Source organism: Natrix helvetica, assembly GCF_964273705.1.
Source record: "Natrix helvetica genome assembly, chromosome: 15".
Taxonomy (NCBI): domain Eukaryota; kingdom Metazoa; phylum Chordata; class Lepidosauria; order Squamata; family Natricidae; genus Natrix; species Natrix helvetica.
The window spans coordinates 7,434,329-7,456,995 of NC_138565.1; the positions used below are offsets into that span (position 1 = coordinate 7,434,329).

The following is a 22,667-nucleotide window of genomic DNA, read 5'->3' on the forward strand; positions in this document are numbered from 1 at the left end:
TGGTCTTGTCTTCTGGCAGCTCTGCGCATGCGCACACTGCCTTCCATGGCTGAATCCATGTGGCTGACAGTTCAAGCATGGTTTCTAAGTTTATGTGGTTTATAAGTCACTTCTCGGCCTTTTGGCTGAGATCAAGCATAGTTTGCAAGTTGTTTCGTCTGTGGGCTTAGCGGATTCCCTGAACCAAGCCAGTCCTCATGGTTTATAAATCAGGATTTAATGTTACGTCAATGCCGGCAGATGAAGCTCGCTGGACAAGCTATGGCTAAACCAACTTCTGCGCAACGGGAACAGGGCCGTAAAATGGTCAGCGGGCCTGACCGTTTTCTTACTGCTCTTCGAAAAGAAGCACGGAAGAAAGTTTGCAGATTTGTAGAATTGTTCCAAGTTGGTTCCAGATAACAGGAACCCCCCCCCAAAAACCCACAACCCCAATGGATTTAAATTTAATTTTGATCAGGCATCACGAAGAACTTTCAGCTGTGAAAAAACTGCTCAGCAGTGGAGTATACAACCGGTAGAAGGAAGAAAAGAACATTGCTGGAGATGTTAAAATAAGAACTCTTTTCCGAGATCCTGCGGCTGGTTTTGTCTAGTTTGGGGAAGGATGGAGGATCCCCAACGTATTCTCAAAAGCCAAAGTGCTTGTTTCGCTCAGGAAGACATTCTTATTTTATTTATTTATTTATTTATTTATTTGCATTTTTTTTTTTGGGCTAGCAGCTATGTCAGAGACGGAGAAGGGAGCACATGCGCGCACTAGTCAGGGCCGCAACCTGGAAGAGGAGCGGCTCAGAGGGCATGCGCGCACCAGGAAAGGAACTTCTGATTTCCGGTGCGTACGTGTATGGGCGCCAGTCAGCTACCGTGCTTCCCCCAAAATAAGACAGGGTCTTATTTTCTTTCGACCCCCGAAATAAGCGCTTGGCCTTATTTTTGGGGAGGTCTTATTATTTTGGAGGTGCAGGAGGCGGCGAGCGTGGTCACCTCACAGCTGCTGCTGTGTTGCAATATTTTTGGAGAGGGCTTATTTTATTGCATGCGCTCAAAAGCCCCGATTGGGCTTATTTTATCCGAGGAGGTCTTATTTTTGGGGAAACAGGGTATTCTCTTTATTATAGGTTTCAGGGAATATCCCAGCACTGGAGTTTCTTTATCACTATCTCCCCATTTTCTTTAAATAATATTATCAGAGTCTCTCATAAATCATCAGTGAATTTGAGCCTCTCGGCTCCCTGCCGGTGATTACAGGCGAGGGCAGGTACTAAAATCCCAGCTATCGGAAGGAAAAGACGTAAATTAGGCTACAATTTCCCCCATCCGCCTGTCCCCCCCAAATCAGCTCTTTCAGTTTCCGGCACTGCATACACAAAATACACAACATACACAACAGAAATACGGAAGAGGAATGGGCAACGCCGTGTGTGCCAGGTGACATGGCTCTGCATGCCACTTTGTGCAAGCGTACCACAGGTTCGCCATCACGGATCTAAGTTGATGGAAATGATGAAGTTGTCCAGGAACAAGAGACCACTGGATGTTACACTAGACTCTTGTCCAAAGGGATCTATTCTCTTGAATTCTGAAGTGTTTGGATCATCTGACCAAGGATGGTGAATCTTGGAAAGAGGAGAACTTCAAAACATTCACGGTGGTGGAGAAATGGGGAAGTTCCTGCCCCATGGCTTCTGCAAGTGATAACTTTGGAGGAAGGTCTACAAGTACCGTACTTGCCATCTTGGCCGACAAGTCCCTCAAAGACAAAGATTTCCAAACCCATTCTGGATTTTCCACACCCTTTCACCTACGCGCGGTTAAAGAAATCCCAAGAGAATTTGGATGACTAACACTTTCTTCTTGGCGCTGTACAAACGAAGTTGTTTCGTCTGGGTGTGCCTAAATTAATCTGCTCGCGGAAGACGCCGTAAACCTCAAGAGGTTTTTTTTGGGGGGGGGGGGCGCAGAGCAACCCACTTGAGATTTGAGAAATGGTATGAGCAGCAGGGGGTTGGACGAGAAGACCTCCAAGGTCCCTTCCAACTCTGTTCTTCTGTTGTTATTCCGAGATCTTCTTCAAAGGAAGGTCATCAACTCCCTTGCAATAAGCTACAGTTTGATGAATTGTCTTTGTACACTAATGAGTTGTTGTAGGCTGCCTTCCCATCATATGTCAACCAGAGAAAGTTTGTGGCTTACAACTTCACTTGGTGTGTGTGTGTGTGTGTCAGTAAAGACCTTCTGTGGCAGTGTCCACAGCTTCCTCTGTTATATTATATATGTATGTATGTATGTATGTATGTATGTATGTATGTATGTATGTATGTTTTATTTGTAGTTTTCCTTTCACATCCTACATATTTTGTGGACAGTGTTGACTGGGTCAATATCCTTTTTACCAAATGCTAACAGTAATAATACCATTAAATGCACATAATCCTAACCTTCCAACTTCAACAATACCGTTCTCTCTTTATGGTTCTTTCTCACTTTTTTCAGAAATTTGTTTAAACATCGACAACGTTTCTTCATACAATATAAAGCTGGAGGTTGGAGATCTGGTCACCCTGAAATATTGCATTTAGGATATTATTATTTCAATGTTGGAATATTTTTGAGGGGTTCTGTGGGTGGACTTCAGAGAGGCCAATAGCATCTGGACGATCTATCCAGACGTCCAGTGGTCATAATCTGCTGCAAACTTTTTTCAGTGTGTGTTTGGCAGGGAATATTTGTGTGCAACCGTGGCTATATGGACAAGCTTTTTATGAGTTGTTGTTGTTGTTAGTTGTGAAGTTGTGTCCAACTCATCACAACCCCATGGACAACGTTCCTCCAGGCCTTCCTGTCCTCTACTATCCTCCAGAGTCCATTTAATCTCAGGCCGACTGCTTCGGTGACTCCATCCAGCCGCCGCCTCCTCCTCCTCCTCCTCCTTCATCATAATCTTCTTCCTCCTCCTCCTCCCCCTCCTCCTCCCTTCTCTTTTCTCCTCTTCTCCACTATGCCTTCTCCCCCTCTCTCTTTACATTCCTTGATTGTTGCTTGTGTGTGTGTTTGGCAGGGAATATTTGTGTGCAACAGTGGATATACAAACAAGCTTTTTATGAGTTGTTGTTGTTAGTTGCGAAGTCGTGTCCAACCCATCATGACCTCATAGACAATGTTCCTCCCAGCCTTCCTGTCCTCTACCATCCTCTGGAGTCCATTTAAGCTCATGCTGACTGCTTCGGTGACTCCATCCAGCCACCTCCTTCTCTGCCGTCCCCTTCTTCTTTTGCCCTCCATCCTTCCCAGCATTGGGCTCTTCTCCAGGGAGTCCTTCCTTCTCATCAGGTGGCCAAAGTCTTTGAGTTTCCTCTTCAGGATCTGGCCTTCTAAAGAGCAGCCAGGGTTGATCTCCTCTAGGACTTACCGGTTGGATGGCCTTGCAGTCCAAGGGACTCAATGCAGGAGTCTTCTTCTCCAGCACCAGAGTTCAAAGGCCTCCATTCTTTGGCGCTCAGCCTTCCTTATGGTCCAACCTTCACAGCCATCCATTTAACAAATAACAGATTAAGAGAGTTGGAAGGGACCTTGTAGGTCATCTAGTCCAATCCTCACCTAGGCAGGAGACCCTACACCATTTCTGACAAATGGCAGTCCACTCACTTCCTGAAAGCTTCCAGGGATGAAGCTCCCACAACTTCCGAAGGCAACTTCTGTTCCATGGGTTGATTGTTCCCACTGTCAGAAAATTTCTCCTTATTTCTAGGTTGAATCTCTCCTTGGTCAGTTTCCATCCATTATTTATTGCAACTGGCCTTGACTAGACACACTTTTGATTGGCAGGGTGATGTCTCTGTTTTTTAGTCAGCTGTCTAGATTGGCCATCGCTTTCCTCCCCAGGAAGCAAGCCTCTTTTAATTTCTTGGCTGCCGTCCCCATCTGCGGAGATCTTGGAGCCCAGGAGAATAAAATTTGTCACTGCCTCCATTTCTTTCCCCATCGATTTGCCAGGAATTGAGAGGGCCGGATGCCACGATCTTAGTTTTATGGGTTAGAGCAGTGGTTCCCAAAGTGGGCGGTACCACTGTCTGTTGGGCGGTGGGATGAATTAGGGGGGCGCTAAGAGGCAAGTGGGGCAGCGGCAGAGGAGTGCTGGAAGTGTTCTGCTATAATCTACTCCCAACTTGCCTAGCTTAACACGTAGGCGCGGAAGGGAATGCGATGGGACTGAAAGCGAGAGTCCTTCCCCGCACGGCTTGTGTGGAGGTGGCGGCTTAGTCTCACCTCACCAGGAACTGGCGACACTGCGACTTTGGGAAGGCTTGGGTCTCGCGCACACCTTCAACGGGTGGAAGGGCTGGGTTCTTCTTCGTTGCGTGAGACTGGCGGTTAAAACTGGTTCTCCAGCTGCAGGCAGGGGGGGCAGCTGTGAACCCCTAAACGTAGTGATGGAGTTGTCTTCCCCGCTTCTCGCCGGCTTTGCCACCTTCCTTCTCCGCGGCCCGCTGTTATTTAACGAATGGGCGTGTGAGTGAACAGCTTCACAAGACCCGAAGGTCCTGTCCCACCCAACATGACCGTAAAGCGACCCTCGGCTGGTCTGTCATGCTGTGTAGAAACTGAGCTGCTGCCTCCGTAAAATAATTGCAGGGGAAGCTGAAATTTTGGAACGTGATTCTAAGGGGAAGAGCGCCTACTCCGCTTGAGCTACTTTCTTACGTAAATAAGGATTGAACCGCGTACGAAAGAGGTTGTGGACTGTAATCCATTCACGCTGGGGCAGGGTTTGTGATTTTGCAACTACTTCATAGATGCACGCTTTTTTTCCCCTATAGTATTAGTATTGTGAGTAGGATTCTTTTAAAAAACCATCTGAATTAATAAACAATGTTCATCTTGCCCACTGCTGGAAATACTCCAGAAAATGTGTTTTAAATTAGTAGTAATTTTTATAGCTTTAGCTGGTTGGCTGAGCTGCTGAAAGAGGGGGGCACATTTTGTTCAGAATAGTTTGTGGAATTAATACAATAATAATACAATAGTAGAGTTGGAAGGGACCTTGGAGGTCTTCTAGTCCAACCCCCTGCCTAAGCAGGAAAGCCTATACCGTTTCAGACAGATGGCTATCCAACATCTTCTTAAAGACTTCCAGGGTTGGGGCATTCACAACTTCTGGAGGCAAGTTGTGCATTCACAACTTCTGGAGGCAAGTTGTGAATTGAGACAAGTGGTTCTCAAGCATTGACACACCTATCAAAAGTAGCTTACAGTGCAGTTTAACATCATGTCCTGATTACATCCTTGTGTTTCCCCCCCCCCCCCCAAAATGAATTGTCGTTGCCCTGATCTCATTCCCAGTAATGAATGAAATATCTTTAATCATTAGTTGTACTAGCGATAAAGTGGCATTTTCCCTGCTTTCCCGTTGACTTTGCTTGTCAGAAGGTCGCAAAAATGACCAACATAACCCCGGGACAATCAATCATCATAAATATAAGTAAGTTGCCAAGTGTCTGAATTTTCATCACATGGGCATGGGATTGGTGCAACGGTTATAAGTGTGAAAAAGTCATAGCACAATTCTTTCAGTGCCATTGTAACTTCATACTGTCACTAAACCAATAGTTGTAAGGTAAGGACCGCCTGTATTTCACAAATTGCTAGGGAAGAGACAAACTCGCTCTCTTCCTGCCTACATTCCAAACTCTGCTATCTCTTTGCCCTCTGAAAAGCCTTTTTCCTCCTGCTTGCAGACTACAGGTAGTCCTCAGTTTACGACTATAATTGCCACTCTTAAACAAATTCCGAAAAAAATAAAGAGATAAGAGGAGGAAGTATTCCTCCTTATCGAAGAAATTATATAACAAAGGAGTTTGGTTTAGATGGTTATTGCCAGAAGGAATGCTGATCTTCGGGAAGGGAAACAGAATTAGAATCAATTCAGCTGTGGAGGCAGAGGCCTCTATGAAAAAACACAGCGCCCTATTAGAGGACGAAATCATAAGAGGTAGTGAAAAAGGTGATAATACACAAGATATGAGGGAGGGAGGGGCTTTAGCTCCGCCAGGGGACAGGGGGGAGGGAGCAATATTGAAAAGACTCAGGTCACAAAAATAACTGTATTTGAAATATCATTGTAATTGTTGATATATTAGAAAGTGGCAAAAGAGATGACTGAACACATGGTTGACACAATGCATAACAAGACGCTGTTTCTGCTTATCTTTTACCTTTTGTCTTTTTTCTCTGTAAAAGTTGTGAGATTTGGAGAGATTTCTACTTTCAGCCACAATGTAGCTGCCAAAATTTGTTGTATACCCACCTACCCTTCCCTATAAATGTTGAAAAACCAATACAATTCTTTAAAAAAAAAGATTACGACTATATTTGAGCCCAAAATTTCTGTTGCTAAGTGAAAAGTTGCTAAGCGAATTTTGCCCTGTTCTATTATCTTTCCTGCCACTTGTTAAATGAATCACTGCACTTGTTGCTGACGTCGTTAAGTGATTCTGGCTTCTCCATTGACTTTGCCTTGTCAGAAGGTTGCAGAAGCTGATCATATGACCTCGGGACACTGCAACCATCGTAAATGGAGTTTGAATCAGTTGCCAAGCATCCAAAGTTTGATCTTACGACCATGGGGGATGCTATAATGGTCATAACTGTCAAAAATGGTCGTAAGTCACTTTTTCAACACCTTTTCAACGATGAAGGTTTTGATCGTTTGCCGCTTCATACAGAAGTCCGTTGGCTATCAAAAGGCGACCGTGTGAGACGCTTTTACAATCTTTTTGACTCTGTTGTGGAAGTTTTTTGAAGACAAGAATGCTTTGCTGAGTGGTGAACTCAAAGAGATCAGGCATGGCATTGCTTATTTATCAGAACTATTTGCAAAGTTGATTGAAGTGACTTTGCAGTTGCAAGGAAATGAGGTTCAATCTTATTAAGGCCAAATCTGTCATCTCTACGTTCATTTGAAAGTCAACTCTATTCAAGCCCAACATAGGCCGTCGCGAGCTATACCAATTTCCGAGCTTTCCGAGGAAGAGAAAGGTGGAATACAAGATGATGAGCTTCAAGTTTTTTGTGACCATTTGGACATGCTGCATAAAGGTACGTCTGAGCGATATCAAGATCTTCTTTTGATGGAAATTCCAGATTGGGTGATAAATCCATTTCCGGATACCGAGGAAGATGGGGTAGTGGAGGAACAACTCATAAAGCTGCAAAATGACCTTGAGCTGGAGCCAAAGTTTAAGAAATCGTACCAAGAGTTTTGGTTACAGAAAGAAATTTCTGATCGCTATCCTGCGCTATGGACAGTGGTTAAGAAGCTCCTTGTTGCATTTCCAACATCCTATTTGGTGGAACGTGGCTTCAGTGTGGTCATCCAACTTCTCTCCAAGCAAAGAAATCAACTCCAGATTACTGAATGTTGGTGATTTAAGACTCCTGCTAAGTGACTTAAAACCAGACATTGGGAAACTGGTATCACTTCATCAAGCCCATCCATCACATGAAGAATTTACTGAACAGTGAAGTCGTTACTAAATTTTACTGAGTTTACTAAGTTAGTAGTCACGAAGATTCTTGATAAATGACTATCAGACTTTGAAAACCTGGTCTCACTGGATTGTGTTCAACAATTTTGTTGAATTGACGTTAACTAAAAAGGTTTTTAAATTGGATTTTGGATAAATGTGCAATTAATTGTTGCGGTTTTGAATTTGACTGTTACTCTCTTCCTTCCGTCGTGCAAACCGCCCAGTCACATGACCTCCCCAGCCACGCCCACCAAGCCACGCCCACAGAACCAGTATTAAAAAAATATTGAATTCCACCCACTGGGTGGGTGGGGGGCACTGAGGACCGCCCCGAGTCTCTTTGGAGAGAGCGTGCGGTTTATAAATTAAATAAAAGTAAGTAAAGTAAAGTTTGTAGCACCAAGGGGGCGGTGGACTGAAAAAGTTTGGGAACTGCTGGGTTAGTTTCCTAATTTTTAATTTCGTCATTCCAGACCTGGCACCTCATTTTGCAAAGGGGGCAAAATATGACCTAACTGGAAGAAATATGACTTAACAATGCCAAGCCCGTTTGCAAAGGCAGACTTTTGCACTGAACTCCTCCCTCGGTTACTGCTTGCTTTCCCTGCCTCAGTTTCTCCCTGAGGAATAAGGTAGTGCAGGAAATTTCCACTCTTGCAAAAAGAGAGAGAGAGAGAGAGAGTTGTTCCTTTAAGAAACAAATGCAGTATTCTGTTTTTTCCTCTTTCCCTTTTTGCATTGCGCTTTTTGCTGGAAAGATATACACCCCAAAAGAAGATTGTTTAGAGGACAAATTTCTCTCCTTCTTTAGAATTAACTTCCGAATTTGCTTTTCTACTGCCAAGAAAATCCAGAAAGAACCTATGGTAGCCCCTTTTCTGATGCTGGAAAAAAAAACAACCTGTTTCCCCCAAAATAAGACCTCCCCGGATAATCAGCCCAATCGGGCTTTGGAGCACCTGTGCTAAAATAACCCCCCCAAAAAAATAAGCCTCCCCCAAAATATTGCAACATAAGGTGACCACGCTCGCCGCCTCCTACACCTCAAAAATAATGAGACCTCCCCCAAAATAAGGCCAAGTGCTTATTTCAGGGGGTCAAAAGAAAATAAGACCCTGTTTTATTTTGGGGGGAAACACGGTATGAAAATCATTTATTTTTTTTCTGCCATCCTGGCCGTCTTAACACATTTCTCTCCTGAACCAGCTTACTAGGGAAAAAGTGGAATTTTCTACAGCCGAGAATTCATTCATCCCTAAAATTCTTTTATTGCACCTTGGCAGGTGGCCTGGAAAACAGAACAACCTGTTGTAATTTCCGAGTAGTCAAAGCAATGGCGGGAAGAAAAAAATCTTCTTCTGTTTCAATGCCTTCCTAAATCACATACCGGGACTCCTTGACCGAACACTTTTCCTTTATAGTGACCTTTCAAAGTTACGATGGCCCGGGAAAAAATGTCACTTTTGACCGTTTTCCATACTTACGACAGGCTGGGGTGGCGTGGAAGCCGGGTTCACTTAACGGCCGTGTTAAATAATTGAACGACCGCCGTGATTCACTTGAGGACTGCGGCAAGCAGGGTCGTAAAATGAAGCGAACTGACTGAACGCCTCGCTTAGCCGTGGAAATTTTGGGGTCCGGTTGCGGTCGTACGTTGAGGGCCGCCTGTATTTATTTAAATAATCCCTACACCACTTCACACAAATGGCTATCCAATCTCTTGGGGTTGCCTTAGATTAAAATAACAGAGGTGGAAGGGACCTTGGAGGTCTTCTAGTCCAACCCCCTGCTTAGGCAGGAGACCCTACACCACTTCAGACAAATGGTTCTCCAACATCTTCTTAAAAACATCCAGTGTTGGGGCATTCACAACTTCTGGAGGCAAGTCGTTCCACAATTGTCTCCCCGTCAGGAAATTCCTCCTTAGTTCTAAGTTGCTTCTCTCCTTGATTAGTTTCCACCCATTGCTTCTTGTCCTGCCCTCAGGTGCTTTGGAGAATAGCTTGACTCCCTCTTCTTTGGAGCAGCCCCTGAGATGTTGGAAGACTGCTATCATGTCTCCCCTGGTCCTTCTTTTCATCAAACTAGGAGATGGGCAGAAGATAAATGTAATATCTAAATGAAAGAAAGATTTGTTCTACAGATGGCACTTGCCGCCAACAAGAATGGCAAAAAGGTTCCCAAATAGGTCACCAGAGTGCTGGAAATGTAAGCAGGCACAGGGAACTTACTGTCATATGTGGTGAACATGTCCATCGGCAAAAAGATATTGGGCAAAGATACAAAGGGGGCTAGAAGAGATGATAACACAGCAAATAGATCTAAATCCAGAACTATTCTTATTAGGTATAGGTAAAGGTCAAGGTTCCCCTTGGATATATGTGCCAGTCATTCCCGACTCTAGGGGGCGTTGCTCAACTCCGTTTCAAAGCCGAAGAGCCAGCGCCGTCCGAAGACGTCTCCGTGGTCATGTGGCCGGCATGACACAACGCCGAAGGCACACGGAACGCTGTTCCCTTCCCACCAAAGGTGGTTCCTATTTTCCTACTTGCATTTTTAACGTGCTTTCGAACAGCTAGGTTGGCAGAAGCTGGGACAAGTCACGGGAGCTCGCTCTGTTACGCGGCGCTCGGGATTCGAACCGCCGAACTGCCGACCTTTCTGATCGACAAACTCAGCATCTTAGCCACTGAGCCACCTACTTATTAGATATACTACCAGGGAAATGCAATAAAAGAATCCTATACTTAATGTTCCATGTAATGACAGCAGCTAGGGTTATGTCTGCACAAAATTGGAAAAACGGAAGTATACCTACAGATGAAATGGTAATAAAGAAAATATTAGAATCTGCCGAACTGGACAGGTTAACAATGGAACATAAAGACCAAGGAGAAACAGAGTATTACTCAACATGGGACTTATGGTACCAATGGCTAGATAAGAGGTGCAAAGAGTAGAAACTTAATAATGAAAGAAGATCAACAAACTAGAAATAAATACCAGTATATCGATATATATAAGAATATATACTGTAAGCAAGGTTAATATGGGAATGCATGTGATTATGGATTAAAATGTAGAGAATGTTGGGAGAAAAAGAAAGGAAGATTTGTTGGGAGACTACTAGAAATCCCCAAGCTTTGGGATAAACAGGGGAATAAATAAATAAGATAAATATTTGAACGGGGGAAGTAAAAAAAAACACAGATTTATATCATGGCCAAGAAGATGTCATTAATGTTTCTTGAGCCCACCTTGAGAAAGAAAAAGTTTCCAAACTTTTTGCTGTTGTTAATTGCGAAGTTGTGTCCGACCCATCGCGACCCCATGGACAACGATCCTCCAGACCTTCCTGTCCTCTGCCATCCCCTGGAGTCCATGCAAGCTCACACCGACTGCTTCGGTGACTCCATCCAGCCACCTCAGTCTCTGCCGTCCCTTCTTCTTCTTTTGCCCTCTATCGTTCCCAGCATGAGGCTCTTCTCCAGGGAGTCCTTCCTTCTCATTAGGTGGCCAAAGGATTTGAGTTTCCTCTTCTGGATCTGGCCTTCTAAAGAGCAGTCAGGATTGATCTCCTCTAGGACTGACCGGTTGGATGGCCTTGCAGTCCAAGGGACTCGCAGGAGTCTTCTCCAGCACCAGAGTTCAAAGGCCTCCATCCTTTGGCGCTCAGCCTTCCTTATGGTCCAACCTTCACAGCCATCCATTGCAAGAAATCAAAAAAAATCCAATGAAATTCTCCAGCGATCCAGTCAATTCCAGGGGAGACAGGGGAGCAGCCTTCCAATATTTGAGGGGCTGCCACAGAGAGGAAGGGGTGAAGCTATTCCCCAAAGCACCCGAAGGCTAGAGAAGGAATAATGGATGGGAACTGACCAAGGAGAGATTCAACCTAGAAATAAGGAAGAATTTTCTGACAGTGAGAACAATCAACCCATGGAACAGAAGTTGTGGGAGCTTCATCCCTGGAGGCTTTCAAGAAGAGACTGGACTGCCATCTGTCAGATGTAGGGTCTCCTGCTTGGGCAAGGGGTTGGACTAGATGACCTAGAAGGTCCCTTCCATCTCTGTTAATCAGTTAATCTGTCTTCAAAGAGAAAGTAGAAAGCCTGGTGGCCTCTTGGGGGGGGGGGGAAAAGCACTTTGGGGACAAGTAAATAAGTAACAGATGAATAAAATAATTTGTATGTTCTTGCATTTAACAAAACTGTAAAAAAAAACCAGCTATAATCTTTCGATGGTGGTGTAACTTGGAACGGTGACTAAACGTGGTAAGTTAAGGACTGTCTGTGCTGCTGGAAGTCCATGTATGATATGCCAAACTCTAAATAAAGCAAGGCCATCGCCTGGACATCCCCAATGCCAATCAATCTGTATTGGGGACGGGGCAGATTTTACATCTTTTAAAGCAAGAGCCATGGGCTGATCCTGGTCGGTGGCATTTCTCCCTGGAACTGCTCCCTGGTGCCCAAAAGGTTGTGGGGGGGGCACTGTTTTAAAGAATGCAGCCATCTACCTACCTTGCGTTTATTCATTTGTTCTTTCCTTCCTTCCCTGTTTCTCATTCCCATCTCCTTCCTTCTCTCCTTCCCTCCTTCCTTTCCTGCTTTTTATTCCTTCCTTCTCCTTCCTTCCTTCCCTGCTTTCATTCCCATTTCCTTCCTTCCTTCCTTCTCCTTCCCATCTCCTTCCCTCTTTCTCTCCTTCCCTCCTTCCTTTCCTGCTTTTTATTCCCACCTCCTTCCTTCCTTCATTGATTTCATTCCCATCTCTTTCCTTCCTTCTCTCTTCCCCTCCTTCCTTTCCTGCTTTTTATTCCTTCCTTTCCTCCTTCCTTCCATGCTTCTCCTTTCAACCTCCTTCCTTCCTTCCTTCTCATTCCCATCTCCTTCCTTCCTTCCTTCCTTCTCTCTTCCCCTCCTTCTTTCCTTCCTTCCTTCCGTTCTTCTCTCCTTCCCTACTTCCTTCTTTGCTGCTTCTTCCCATCTCCTTCCTTCCTTCTTTCCTTTCCTCCTTCCTTTCCTGCTTTTTATTCCTTCTTTTCCTCCTTCCTTCCATGCTTCTCCTTTCAAACTCCTTCCTTCCTTCCTTCCTTCCTTCCTTCCTTCCTTCCTTCTCATTCCCATCTCCTTCCTTCCTTCCCTCTTCGCCTCCTTCCTTTCTTTCCTTCCTTCCTTCCATTCTTCTCTCCTTCCTTACTTCCTTCTTTGCTTCTTCTTCCCATCTCCTTCCTTCCTTCTTTCCTTCCTTCTTTCCTTTCTTCCTTCCTTTCCTGCTTTTTATTCCTTCCTTCCTTTCCTCCTTCCTTCCATGCTTCTCCTTCCAATCTCCTTCCTTCCTTCCTTCTCATTCTCATCTCCTTCCTTCCGTCTCTCTTCCCTTCCTTCTTTTCCTTCCTTCCTTCCGTTCTTCTCTCCTTCCCTACTTCCTTCTTTGCTTCTTCTTCCCATCTTCTTCCTTCCTTCTTTCCTTTCCTCCTTCCTTTCCTGCTCTTTATTCCTTCCTTCCTTTCCTCCTTCCTTCCATGCTTCTCCTTCCAACCTACTTTCTTCCTTCTTCTCATTCCCATCTCCTTCCTTCCTTCCGTTCTTCACTCCTTCCCTCCTTCCTTTCCTTCCTTCCTTCCTTCCATTCTTCACTCCTTCCCTCCTTCCTTCTTTGCTTCTTCCCATCTTCTTCCTTCTTTCCTTTCCTCCTTCCTTTCCTGCTTTTTATTCCCCCTTCCTTCTTTCCTTCTTTCCTTCTTTCCTTCTTTCCTTCCTTCCTTCCATCTTTCCCGTCCAACACTTCTAGGTCTGGTTTCAGAACGCCCGGGCCAAATTCCGACGGAACCTCTTACGCCAAGAGAACACGGGAGTGGACAAGGCATCCGATCCGGCCCTCCAGGCGGGCACCCCCTCCGGACCCGCTTCGGAGATCTCCAACACTTCCCTGAGCCCCTCCAGGACACCCACCACCCTCACAGACCTGACAAACCCTAGCATGCCTTCTGTGACTTCGGTCTTGAGCTCTGTGTCCGGCGGCTTGGACGTCCACGAATCCCACAGCCCTTCACAGACGACACTGACCAATCTTTTCTGATGACCAACTCGATTCCCGGAGTGGGGGTGGGTGGGCGTTGTCTCCTTTTTAAGGAAAGGAATGATCCTTTCGTCCAATTCCAAATGGATTTTTTTTATTTTTTTTTAAAAGAACACACACACAAACAAACTTCGGACGTTCCCACCACTGGGCTGGACATCCGTGGTCAATCGGGGTCAAATCCAGCCGGGGGTGTCTTAAAAACCCCCGTGGATTGGAGGAGTGTGACTTGGAATGACACCTGCCCACACAACATTTGTGTGTCGATGTACAGTTTTATGGACTGGGCCAGGGAAATGGCAATTAATTTAAGTTGGCTGAAGCTTGTGTAATTTTTTCAAAGACTGCCGCGTGCCTTATTTACTCTCCATTCCTTTTCTCCTATCCCCAGCCTTCGTTTTTTTTCTCCCCCCCCCCCATCTCTCTCTCTGTATATTTATGACCACATCTGAGACCACGCAAACTTCAAAAAAAAAAAAAAGGAGGGGGGGAGGGGGAGAGAAGTGAAAAATGTGAATACGAGTTTTGCTACTTTAAATTAAGTCCTCAACCTTTTCGACTGGTCCTTCCGATGTCTTAGAACCGAACACTCGAAGGGAAAAAAAAAGAAAGAAAGAAGTGACACGTTTCTTCTGCTGTCAAAATTTGTAAAAAAAAAAAACAAAAAGGAAGAAGAAGAAAAAAAATCTAACCAGTAATAAAGCCACTTAACGGAAAACTACCTCCACATTAGTTGCCCTTGCAATGAAAGATGAGGGAATCCGGATTTGGGCGAGGTGGAAGAAGAGGAAGAGGTGGAGGGAAGGAGGAGGAAGAGGAGAAGGAAAAGGGGATTAGATTTAGATTTATTAGATTTGTTAGCTGCTCCCTCTCCACGAAGGGACTCGGGGCGGCGTACAATAAATAAAAAACACATATTATACAATTAAACATTACACGGAGGAGGTATAAAAATCACACAACAATCATTACAATACATAGAAATAGTAAAATAGGTTAAAAATTAAAATACCCCACTAGAAAATTACAAGTTTAAAAGATTGCCAGGAGGATTAAAAGGGAACTATGGTTGAGCCAGGCCGGCTAGTTGAAAAAGGTGGGTCTTGAGTTTTGAGCGGAAGGAGCGGAGGTCGGTAGTAATCCTAATGTCGGGGGGGGGAGGTCATTCCAGAGGGCTGGGCCCATCACAGAGAAGGCCCTACTCCTGGGGGCCGCCCTTTGGCACTGCTTAGTGGACGGCACCCAGAGAAGTCCCTCTCTGTGAGAGCGAATTGGTCGTAGGGATGTATGGGGCAGGATGCGATCCCGCAGGTAACTAGGTCCCGTGCCATGGAGCGCTTTGAAGATGGTGATCAACACCTTGAAACGCACCCGATAGACCACAGGAAGCCAGTGCAGCTCGCGCAGGAGAGGTGTTATATGGGAGTATCTCGTACTCCCCATAATCACCCCGCGGCCGCGTTCTGGACCAGCTGTAGTCTTCGGGTGCATCTCAAGGGAAGCCCCATGTAGAGAGCATTGCAGTAGTCTAGGCGGGACGTCACCAGCGCGTGAGTGACTGTGCAAAGGGCATCCCGGTCCAATAGGGGGCGCATTTGGCGCACCAGGCGAACCTGGTGGAACGCCCCCCTCGCCACGGCTGCCACATGGTCATCCATGGACAGCCGGGCATCCAGGAGGATGCCCAAATTGCACGCCCGCTCCATGGGGGCCAGTTGCTCGCCCCCAATGGCCAGCAATGGGATCAGCTGGTTGAACCGGGGGGCCGGAAGCCACAGCCACTCCGTCTTGGAGGGGTTGAGCTTGAGTCTGTTGTCACCCATCCAGACCCGTACGGCTTCCAAACACCGGGACATCATTTCGACGGCCTCGTTGGGGTGGTTCGGGGTGGAGATGTACAGTTGCGTATCATCAGCGTACAGATGATATCCCACCCCAAAACCACGAATGATCTCACCCAGCGGCTTCATATATGTGTTGAACAGGAGAGGTGAGAGGACCGACCCCTGCGGCACCCCACAAGTGAGAGGCCTCAGGGTCGACCTCTGCTCCCCTGCCAACACACGTTGCGTCCGGTCGGAGAGGTAGGAGCAGAACCACCGTAAAACGGTGCCCCTTACCCCCAGCCCCTCCAGCCGGTGCAGTAGGATACCATGGTCGATGGTATCAAAAGCCGCTGAGAGATCTAATAGGACCAGGATAGAGGAACAACCCCTATCCCTGGCCCTCCAGAGATCATCTACCAACGTGACCAAGGCCGTCTCCGTGCTGTGCCCGGGTCGGAAGCCGGACTGGCGCGGGTCTAGATAATCATTTTCCTCCAGGTGACGTGGGAACTGTTGGGCCACCACACTCTCTACAACCTTCGCTAAAAAGGGAAGGTTGGAGACTGGACGGTAATTGGCTAGCTCCGTTGGGTCCAGGGAAGGCTTCTTGAGTAAGGGTCTCACAACCGCCTCTTTCAAGGCGGCTGGTAAGGACCCCTTGCCCAATGAAGCGTTCACTAGTCCCAAGAGCCAGTCTCGTGTAACCTCCCAGGATGCCAGTACAAGCCAGAAGGGACACGGGTCCAATGAACATGTTGTAGCTCGTAGTCGCCCGCGCAACCTGTCCAAATCCCCGATGGCAAAAAACTGATTGGCCAATGGAGCTGATCGTATTTTGACGTGCAAAGGCTATTTTAAGTGTGAGAAATCGACCGGATGGTTGACTGAGGGACACATAAGGGTTGTGTTTGACCTGGGGTGGGTGTGACCAGGGGCGTGGCAAGGTGGGTGTGGCCAGCTCAACATCACTTGTGTCAGGGGCATCTGTGGTGGCCAAGTGACTTCCCTCAGACCCTCCCTCACTCTCATTGTAATCTCTTTCCTTCCTTCCTTCCCTTCCACTCTCCTTTCCTCCTTCCTTCCTCTCCATCACCTTCCTTCTCATTCCCATCTCCTTCCTTCCTTCCCTTCCACCCTCCTTTCCTCCTTCCTTCCTCTCCATCCTTCCTTCTCATTCTCATCTCCTTCCTTCCTTCCCTTCCACCCTCTTTTCCTCCTTCCTTCCTCTCCATCACCTTCCTTCTCATTCCCATCTCCTTCCTTCCTTCCCTTCCACCCTCCTTTCTTCCTTCCTTCCTTCCTCTCCATCCTTCCTTCTCATTCCCATCCCTTCCATCCCTTTCACCCTCTTTTCCTCCTTCCTTCCTCTCCATCACCTTCATTCTCATTCCCATCTCCTTCCTTCCTTCCCTTCCACCCTCTTTTCCTCCTTCCTCTCCATCACCTTCATTCTCATTCCCATCTCCTTCCTTCCTTTCCTTCCACCCTCTTTTCCTTCTTCCTGCCTCTCCATCACCTTCCTTCCTTCTCCTCATTCCCATCTCCTTCCTTCCTTCTTTCCACCCTTCCTTCCTTCCTGTTCTTCTTTTTCCTTCCTTGCTCTCTTCCCACCTTTCATTCTTTTTCGTTGTCTTTCCTCGTTCCCTTTCTCCTTACCTGTCCCTTCTTGGATGCTTAAATACAAAATGGGGAAACATTTCTCCTTTTGTTTTGTTTTTAGTTCTTCTCTTCTCTCTCCTATCTCCTTTTTCCCACTTCCTTCTCCTTTCCTCTCTCCTACTCTCATCCATTTTCTTCTTTGCTTTCCCCATCTACTTCCTTCTCCTCCCTTTTCCTCTTCTCCTCTCCCCTCTTCTCTCTCCTCCACTTCCCTCTCCTTCCCTCTCTCCTACTCCTCTACTCTCATCCATTTCCTTCTTTCCTTTCCCCATCTACTTCCTTCTCCTCCCTTTTCCTCTTCTCCTCTCCCCTCTTCTCTCTCCTCCACTTCCCTCTCCTTCCCTCTCTCCTACTCCTCTACTCTCATCCATTTCCTTCTTTCCTTTCCCCATCTACTTCCTTCTCCTCCCTTTTCCTCTTCTCCTCTCCCCTCTTCTCTCTCCTCCACTTCCCTCTCCTTCCCTCTCTCCTACTCCTCTACTCTCATCCATTTCCTTCTTTCCTTTCCCCATCTACTTCCTTCTCCTCCCTTTTCCTCTTTTCCTCTCCTTTCTTCTCTCTCCTCCACCTCCCTCTCCTTCCCTCTCTCCTACTCCTCTACTCTCATCCATTTCCTTCTTTCCTTTCCCCATCTACTTCCTTCTCCCTTTTCCTCTTCTCCTCTCCCCTCTTCTCTCTCCTCCACTTCCCTCTCCTTCCCTCTCTCCTACTCCTCTACTCTCATCCATTTCCTTCTTTCCTTTCCCCATCTACTTCCTTCTCCCTTTTCCTCTTTTCCTCTCCCCTCTTCTCTCTCCTCCACTTCCCTCTCCTTCCCTCTCTCCTACTCCTCTACTCTCATCCATTTCCTTCTCTCCTTTCCCCGTCTACTTCCTTCTCCTCCCTTTTCCTCTTTTCCTCTCCTTTCTTCTCTCTCCTCCACTTCCCTCTCCTTCCCTCTCTCCTACTCCTCTACTCTCATCCATTTCCTTCTTTCCTTTCCCCATCTACTTCCTTCTCCTCCCTTTTCCTCTTCTCCTCTCCCCTCTTCTCTCTCCTCCACTTCCCTCTCCTTCCCTCTCTCCTACTCCTCTACTCTCATCCATTTCCTTCTTTCCTTTCCCCATCTACTTCCTTCTCCCTTTTCCTCTTTTCCTCTCCTTTCTTCTCTCTCCTCCACTTCCCTCTCCTTCCCTCTCTCCTACTCCTCTACTCTCATCCATTTCCTTCTCTCCTTTCCCCGTCTACTTCCTTCTCCTCCCTTTTCCTCTTTTCCTCTCCTTTCTTCTCTCTCCTCCACCTCCCTCTCCTTCCCTCTCTCCTACTCCTCTACTCTCATCCATTTCCTTCTCTCCTTTCCCCATCTACTTCCTTCTCCTCCCTTTTCCTCTTCTCCTCTCCTCTCTTCTCTCTTCTCCACTTCCCTCTCCTTCCCTCTCTCCTACTCCTCTCCTCTCGTCCATTTCCTTCTCCCCTTTCCCTTTTCTCCTTCTTTCTCCTTTTCTCTCAACTTAAGAAGAACTTCTCAAGTACATTGACAAGCAGGGGAATCCAAGAAAGTCCAGTTGTGTTTTGGAAAAAGAGCCTTTGGGTGTTTGGTTCACCAGAGCTTTCGTATCGGAGGGAAGCACCAAGAGCAGGAAGCGAGAGGGACTGAGATTCGGGCGAGGGAAATGGTAGCCATGGCTGATTCTAGCTTGCTTCGCTTCACGTCCTCTGGGGGTTGCCTTCGCTAATCACCTCTTGGCTCATTTTTAAAAGCCACCTGCTTTCCTTCCTGACATGGTCCCTTTCCTTCTTCTGATTGTCTCGTTTCTCTCCCGGGAGACCCTCAGCTCCAGGAATAAAACACTACGCCTGCCTCCCCCTCCCCCAGCTTGCAGCCCCGAAGGCTTTGGTAGCCAACGGACTCTGTTGAAACAACAGCTCGGGGGTTGCATCACTGACTTCTCTCTCTCTTTGGCATTGTGCAACTCTTAAAGCAAGCCTCCAGAGGAAGAGAAATCCCCTCGCCTGGAATGGTGGTTAACTCGGCCACCTCTGCCACCGAGAGGAAGGGGTCAAGCTATTGTCCAAAGCACCCGAAGGCCAGACAAGGAATAATGGATGGAAACTGACCAAGGAGAGATTCAAGTCTTAGTAAGACCACACTAGAATCCTGCATCCAGTTTTGGTCACCCACACTATAAAAAAGATGTTGAGACTCTAAAAAGGGGGCAGAGAAGAGCAACTAAGAGGATTGAGGGACTGGAGGTTAAACTATGCGATGAACGGTTGCAGGAACTGGGCCTGGCTGGTCTAGGGAAGAGAAGGACCAGGGGAGACAGGAGAGCAGCCTTCCAATATTTGAGGGGCTGCCCCAGAGAGGAGAGGGGCAAGCTATTTTCCAAAACATCAGAAGGCCAGACGAGGAATAATGGATGGAAACTGACCAAGGAGAGATTCAACCTGGAAATAAGGAGGAATTTTCTGACCGTGAGAACAATCAACCCATGGAACAGAAGTTGTGGGAGCTTCCTCACTGGAGGCTTTCAAGAAGAGACTGGACTGCCATCGGTCAGAAATGGTGTAGGGTCTACTGCTTGGGCAGGGGGGGGGTTGGACTAGATGACCTACAAGGTCCCTTCCAACTCTGTTAATTTGTAAAGGATATTGAGACTGTAGAAATAGTGCAGAGAAGAGCAACCAGGATGATGAGGGGGCTGGAGGCTAAAACATACGATGAACGGTTGCAGGAACTGGGCATGGCTAGTCTAGGGAAGAGAAGGACCAGGGGAGACAGGATAGCAGTCTTCCAATATTTGAGGGGCTGCCCCAGAGAGGAGGGGGCCAAGCTATTGTCCAAATCACCTGAAGGCCAAGACAAGGAACAATGGATGGAAACTGAACAAGGAGAGATTCAACCTGGAAATAAGGAGGAAGTTTCTGACAGTGAGAACAATCAACCCATGGAACAGAAGATGCTTTCAGAGGTTGTAGATTAGAATATAATTGAATTGAATAGAATAGAGAATGTAAAATAGAATAGAATAGAATAGAATAGGGGGTCAATCTATTCCCCAAAGCACCCGAAGGCCAGACAAGGAACAATGGATGGAAACTGACCAAGGAGAGATTCAACCTGGAAATAAGGAGGAAGTTTCTGACCGTGAGAACAATCAACCCATGGAACAGAAGTTGTGGGAGCTTCCTCACTGGAGGCTTTCAAGAAAAGACTGGGCTGCCATCTGTCAAAAATGGTGTAGGGACTCCTGCTTGGACTGGGGGGTTGGACTAGATGACCTACAAGGTCCCTTCCAACTCTGTTTTTTTTAAAAAAAAACCTTCCTTCCTTCCAGATGCATGGAATATAATCCTACCATGCCCAACTTCTGGTTAGCGAGGAATCAGAATCATAACAGAGCTGGAAGGGACCTTGGAGGTCTTCTAGTCCACCCTACTGCTCAAGCAGAAGATCCCATATTTCAGACAGGTGGCTGTCCAGTCTCTTCTTAAAAACCTCCAATGATGGAGCTCCCACACCTTCTAGTGGCAAGTCATTCCACTGGTTAATGGTCCTCAATGTTAAGAAGTTTCTCCTTCATTCCAGGTTGCTTCTCTCCTTGATTAGTTTCCACCCATTGTTTCTTGTCCTGGCTGGAGATGCTTTAGAAAATAAGTTGACCCTCCCCCTCCTTTTTGTGGCAGCCCCTCAAATATTGGAACGCTGCTGCCATTTCTCCCCCCCCCCTAGTCCTTATTTTCTCCAGACTAGCCAAATTCAAATCCTGCAACCGTTCTTCACATGTTTCATTCTCCAGGTCTTTAATCCTTAATTGTTCTTCTTTGCACTTTTCCCAAAGCCTCAACATTAGAAAGAGTGCAGAGAAGAGCAACAAAGAGGATTAGGAGACTGGAGGCTAAAACATATGAAGAACGGTTGCAGGAACTGGGTATGTCTAGTTTAATGAAAAGAAGGACTAGGGGAGACATGATAGCAGTCTTCCAATATCTCAGGGGCTGCCACAAAGAAGAGGGAGTCAAACTGGGAGAGGGATCTTGGAGTCCTAGTGGACAACCATTTAAATAGGAGCCAGCCGTGTGCAGCAGCTGCCAAAAAAGCCAACACAGTCCTAGGCTGCATCAACAGAGGGATAGAATCAAGATCACGTGAAGGGTTAATACCACTTTATAAGGCCTTGGTAAGGCCACACTTGGAATACAGCATTCAGTTCTGGTCGCCACGATGTAGAAAAGATGTGGAGACTCTAGAAAGAGTGCAGAGAAGAGCAACAAAGAGGATTAGGGGACTGGAGGCTAAAACATAGGAAGAACGGTTGCAGGAACTGGGTATGTTTAGCTTAAGAGAAAGAAGGACTAGAGGAGACAGGATAGCATTGTTCCAATATCTCAGGGGTTGCCCCAAAGAAGAGGGAGTCAAGCTATTCTCCAAAGCACCTGAGGGTAGGACAAGAATCAATGGGTGGAAACTAATCAAGGAGAGAAGCAACTTAGAACTGAGGAGAAATTTCCTGACAGTGAGAACAATGAATCAGTGGAACAGAAGTTGCCTCCAGAAGTTATGAATGCCCCAACACTGGAAGTCTTTAAGAAGATGTTGGATAGCTATTTGTCTGAAACGGTATAAGGTTTCCTGCCTAGGCAGGGGGTTGGACTAGAAGACCTCCAAGGTCCCTTCCAACTCTACTATTGTATTGTATTGTATTCTCCAAGGCACCTGAGGGCAGGACAAGAAGCAATGGGTGGAAACTAATCAAGGAGAGAAGCAACTTAGAACTGAGGAGAAATTTCCTGACAGTGAGAACAATGAATCAGTGGAACAGAAGTTGCCTCCAGAAGTTGTGAATGCCCCAACACTGGAAGTCTTTAAATAAGATGCTGGAGAACCATTTGTCTGAAACGGTATAGGGTTTCCTGCCTAGGCAGGGGGGTGGACTAGAAGACCTCCAAGGTCGCTTCCAACTCTGCTTTTGTATTGTATCTTTTTTTTTTGCAATGTGGTGACCAAAGCTGGACGTAGGATTCCAGGTGTGGCCTGACTAAGGCTTTGCAAAGTGCTACTGATATTTCATCTGATTGGGAAGGAATCAATCGAGGAATTTGATTAGGAATTGAGGGCAAATCCTTCCCCTCATTCCTCACCTAGAAACAGGCCTGGCTGTTCATTCATGGCAGCCATTCCCAAGATTCTCTGCTCAATGCACATCTGGCCAGCTTCCAAACCAAACCTTTATTGTCCATGCACCATACGTGTACAATGAAATTAAACGATCCTCCCTTGGTGCATTGACCGTGCTGGAAAGCAGAGACGAAAACTGGGCATGTTGGAGCCTCTGGTTGGGCAACCTTTGCTCCTTGAAAGCCAACTTTCTGGCCGAAGAAATTTGGAGTGCTGCAGCTGTTTTTCCAGAGGGACACGGCGGCTTAGTGGCTAAGAGGCAGAGCTTGTCAATCAGAAAGGTCAGCAGTTCAGCGGTTCGAATCCCTAGCGCTGCAAAACGGAACAAACTCCCGTGACTTGTCCCGGTTTCTGCCAACGTAGCAGTTCGAAAGAATGTCAAAAATGCAAGTAGAAAAATAGGGACCATTT

General features: G+C 46.6%; 2 protein-coding genes across 3 annotated transcripts in view; one reads left to right on the forward strand and one right to left on the reverse strand.

Annotated features, from left to right (window-relative positions):
- Positions 1 to 14,310, forward strand: part of LHX2 (LIM homeobox 2) — a 54,458-nt gene extending 40,148 nt beyond the window's left edge. For both annotated transcript variants that reach the window (XM_081967667.1, XM_081967668.1), the window contains one exon: positions 13,326 to 14,310. In XM_081967667.1, the coding sequence (XP_081823793.1) occupies positions 13,326 to 13,613 (288 nt within the window). In that variant the 3' untranslated portion in view covers positions 13,614 to 14,310. The remainder of the gene's footprint in view (positions 1 to 13,325) is intronic.
- The window catches only part of NR5A1 (nuclear receptor subfamily 5 group A member 1), a 355,896-nt gene that overhangs the window by 45,144 nt on the left and 288,085 nt on the right, over positions 1 to 22,667 (reverse strand). The gene's annotated exons all lie outside the window — the stretch shown is intronic.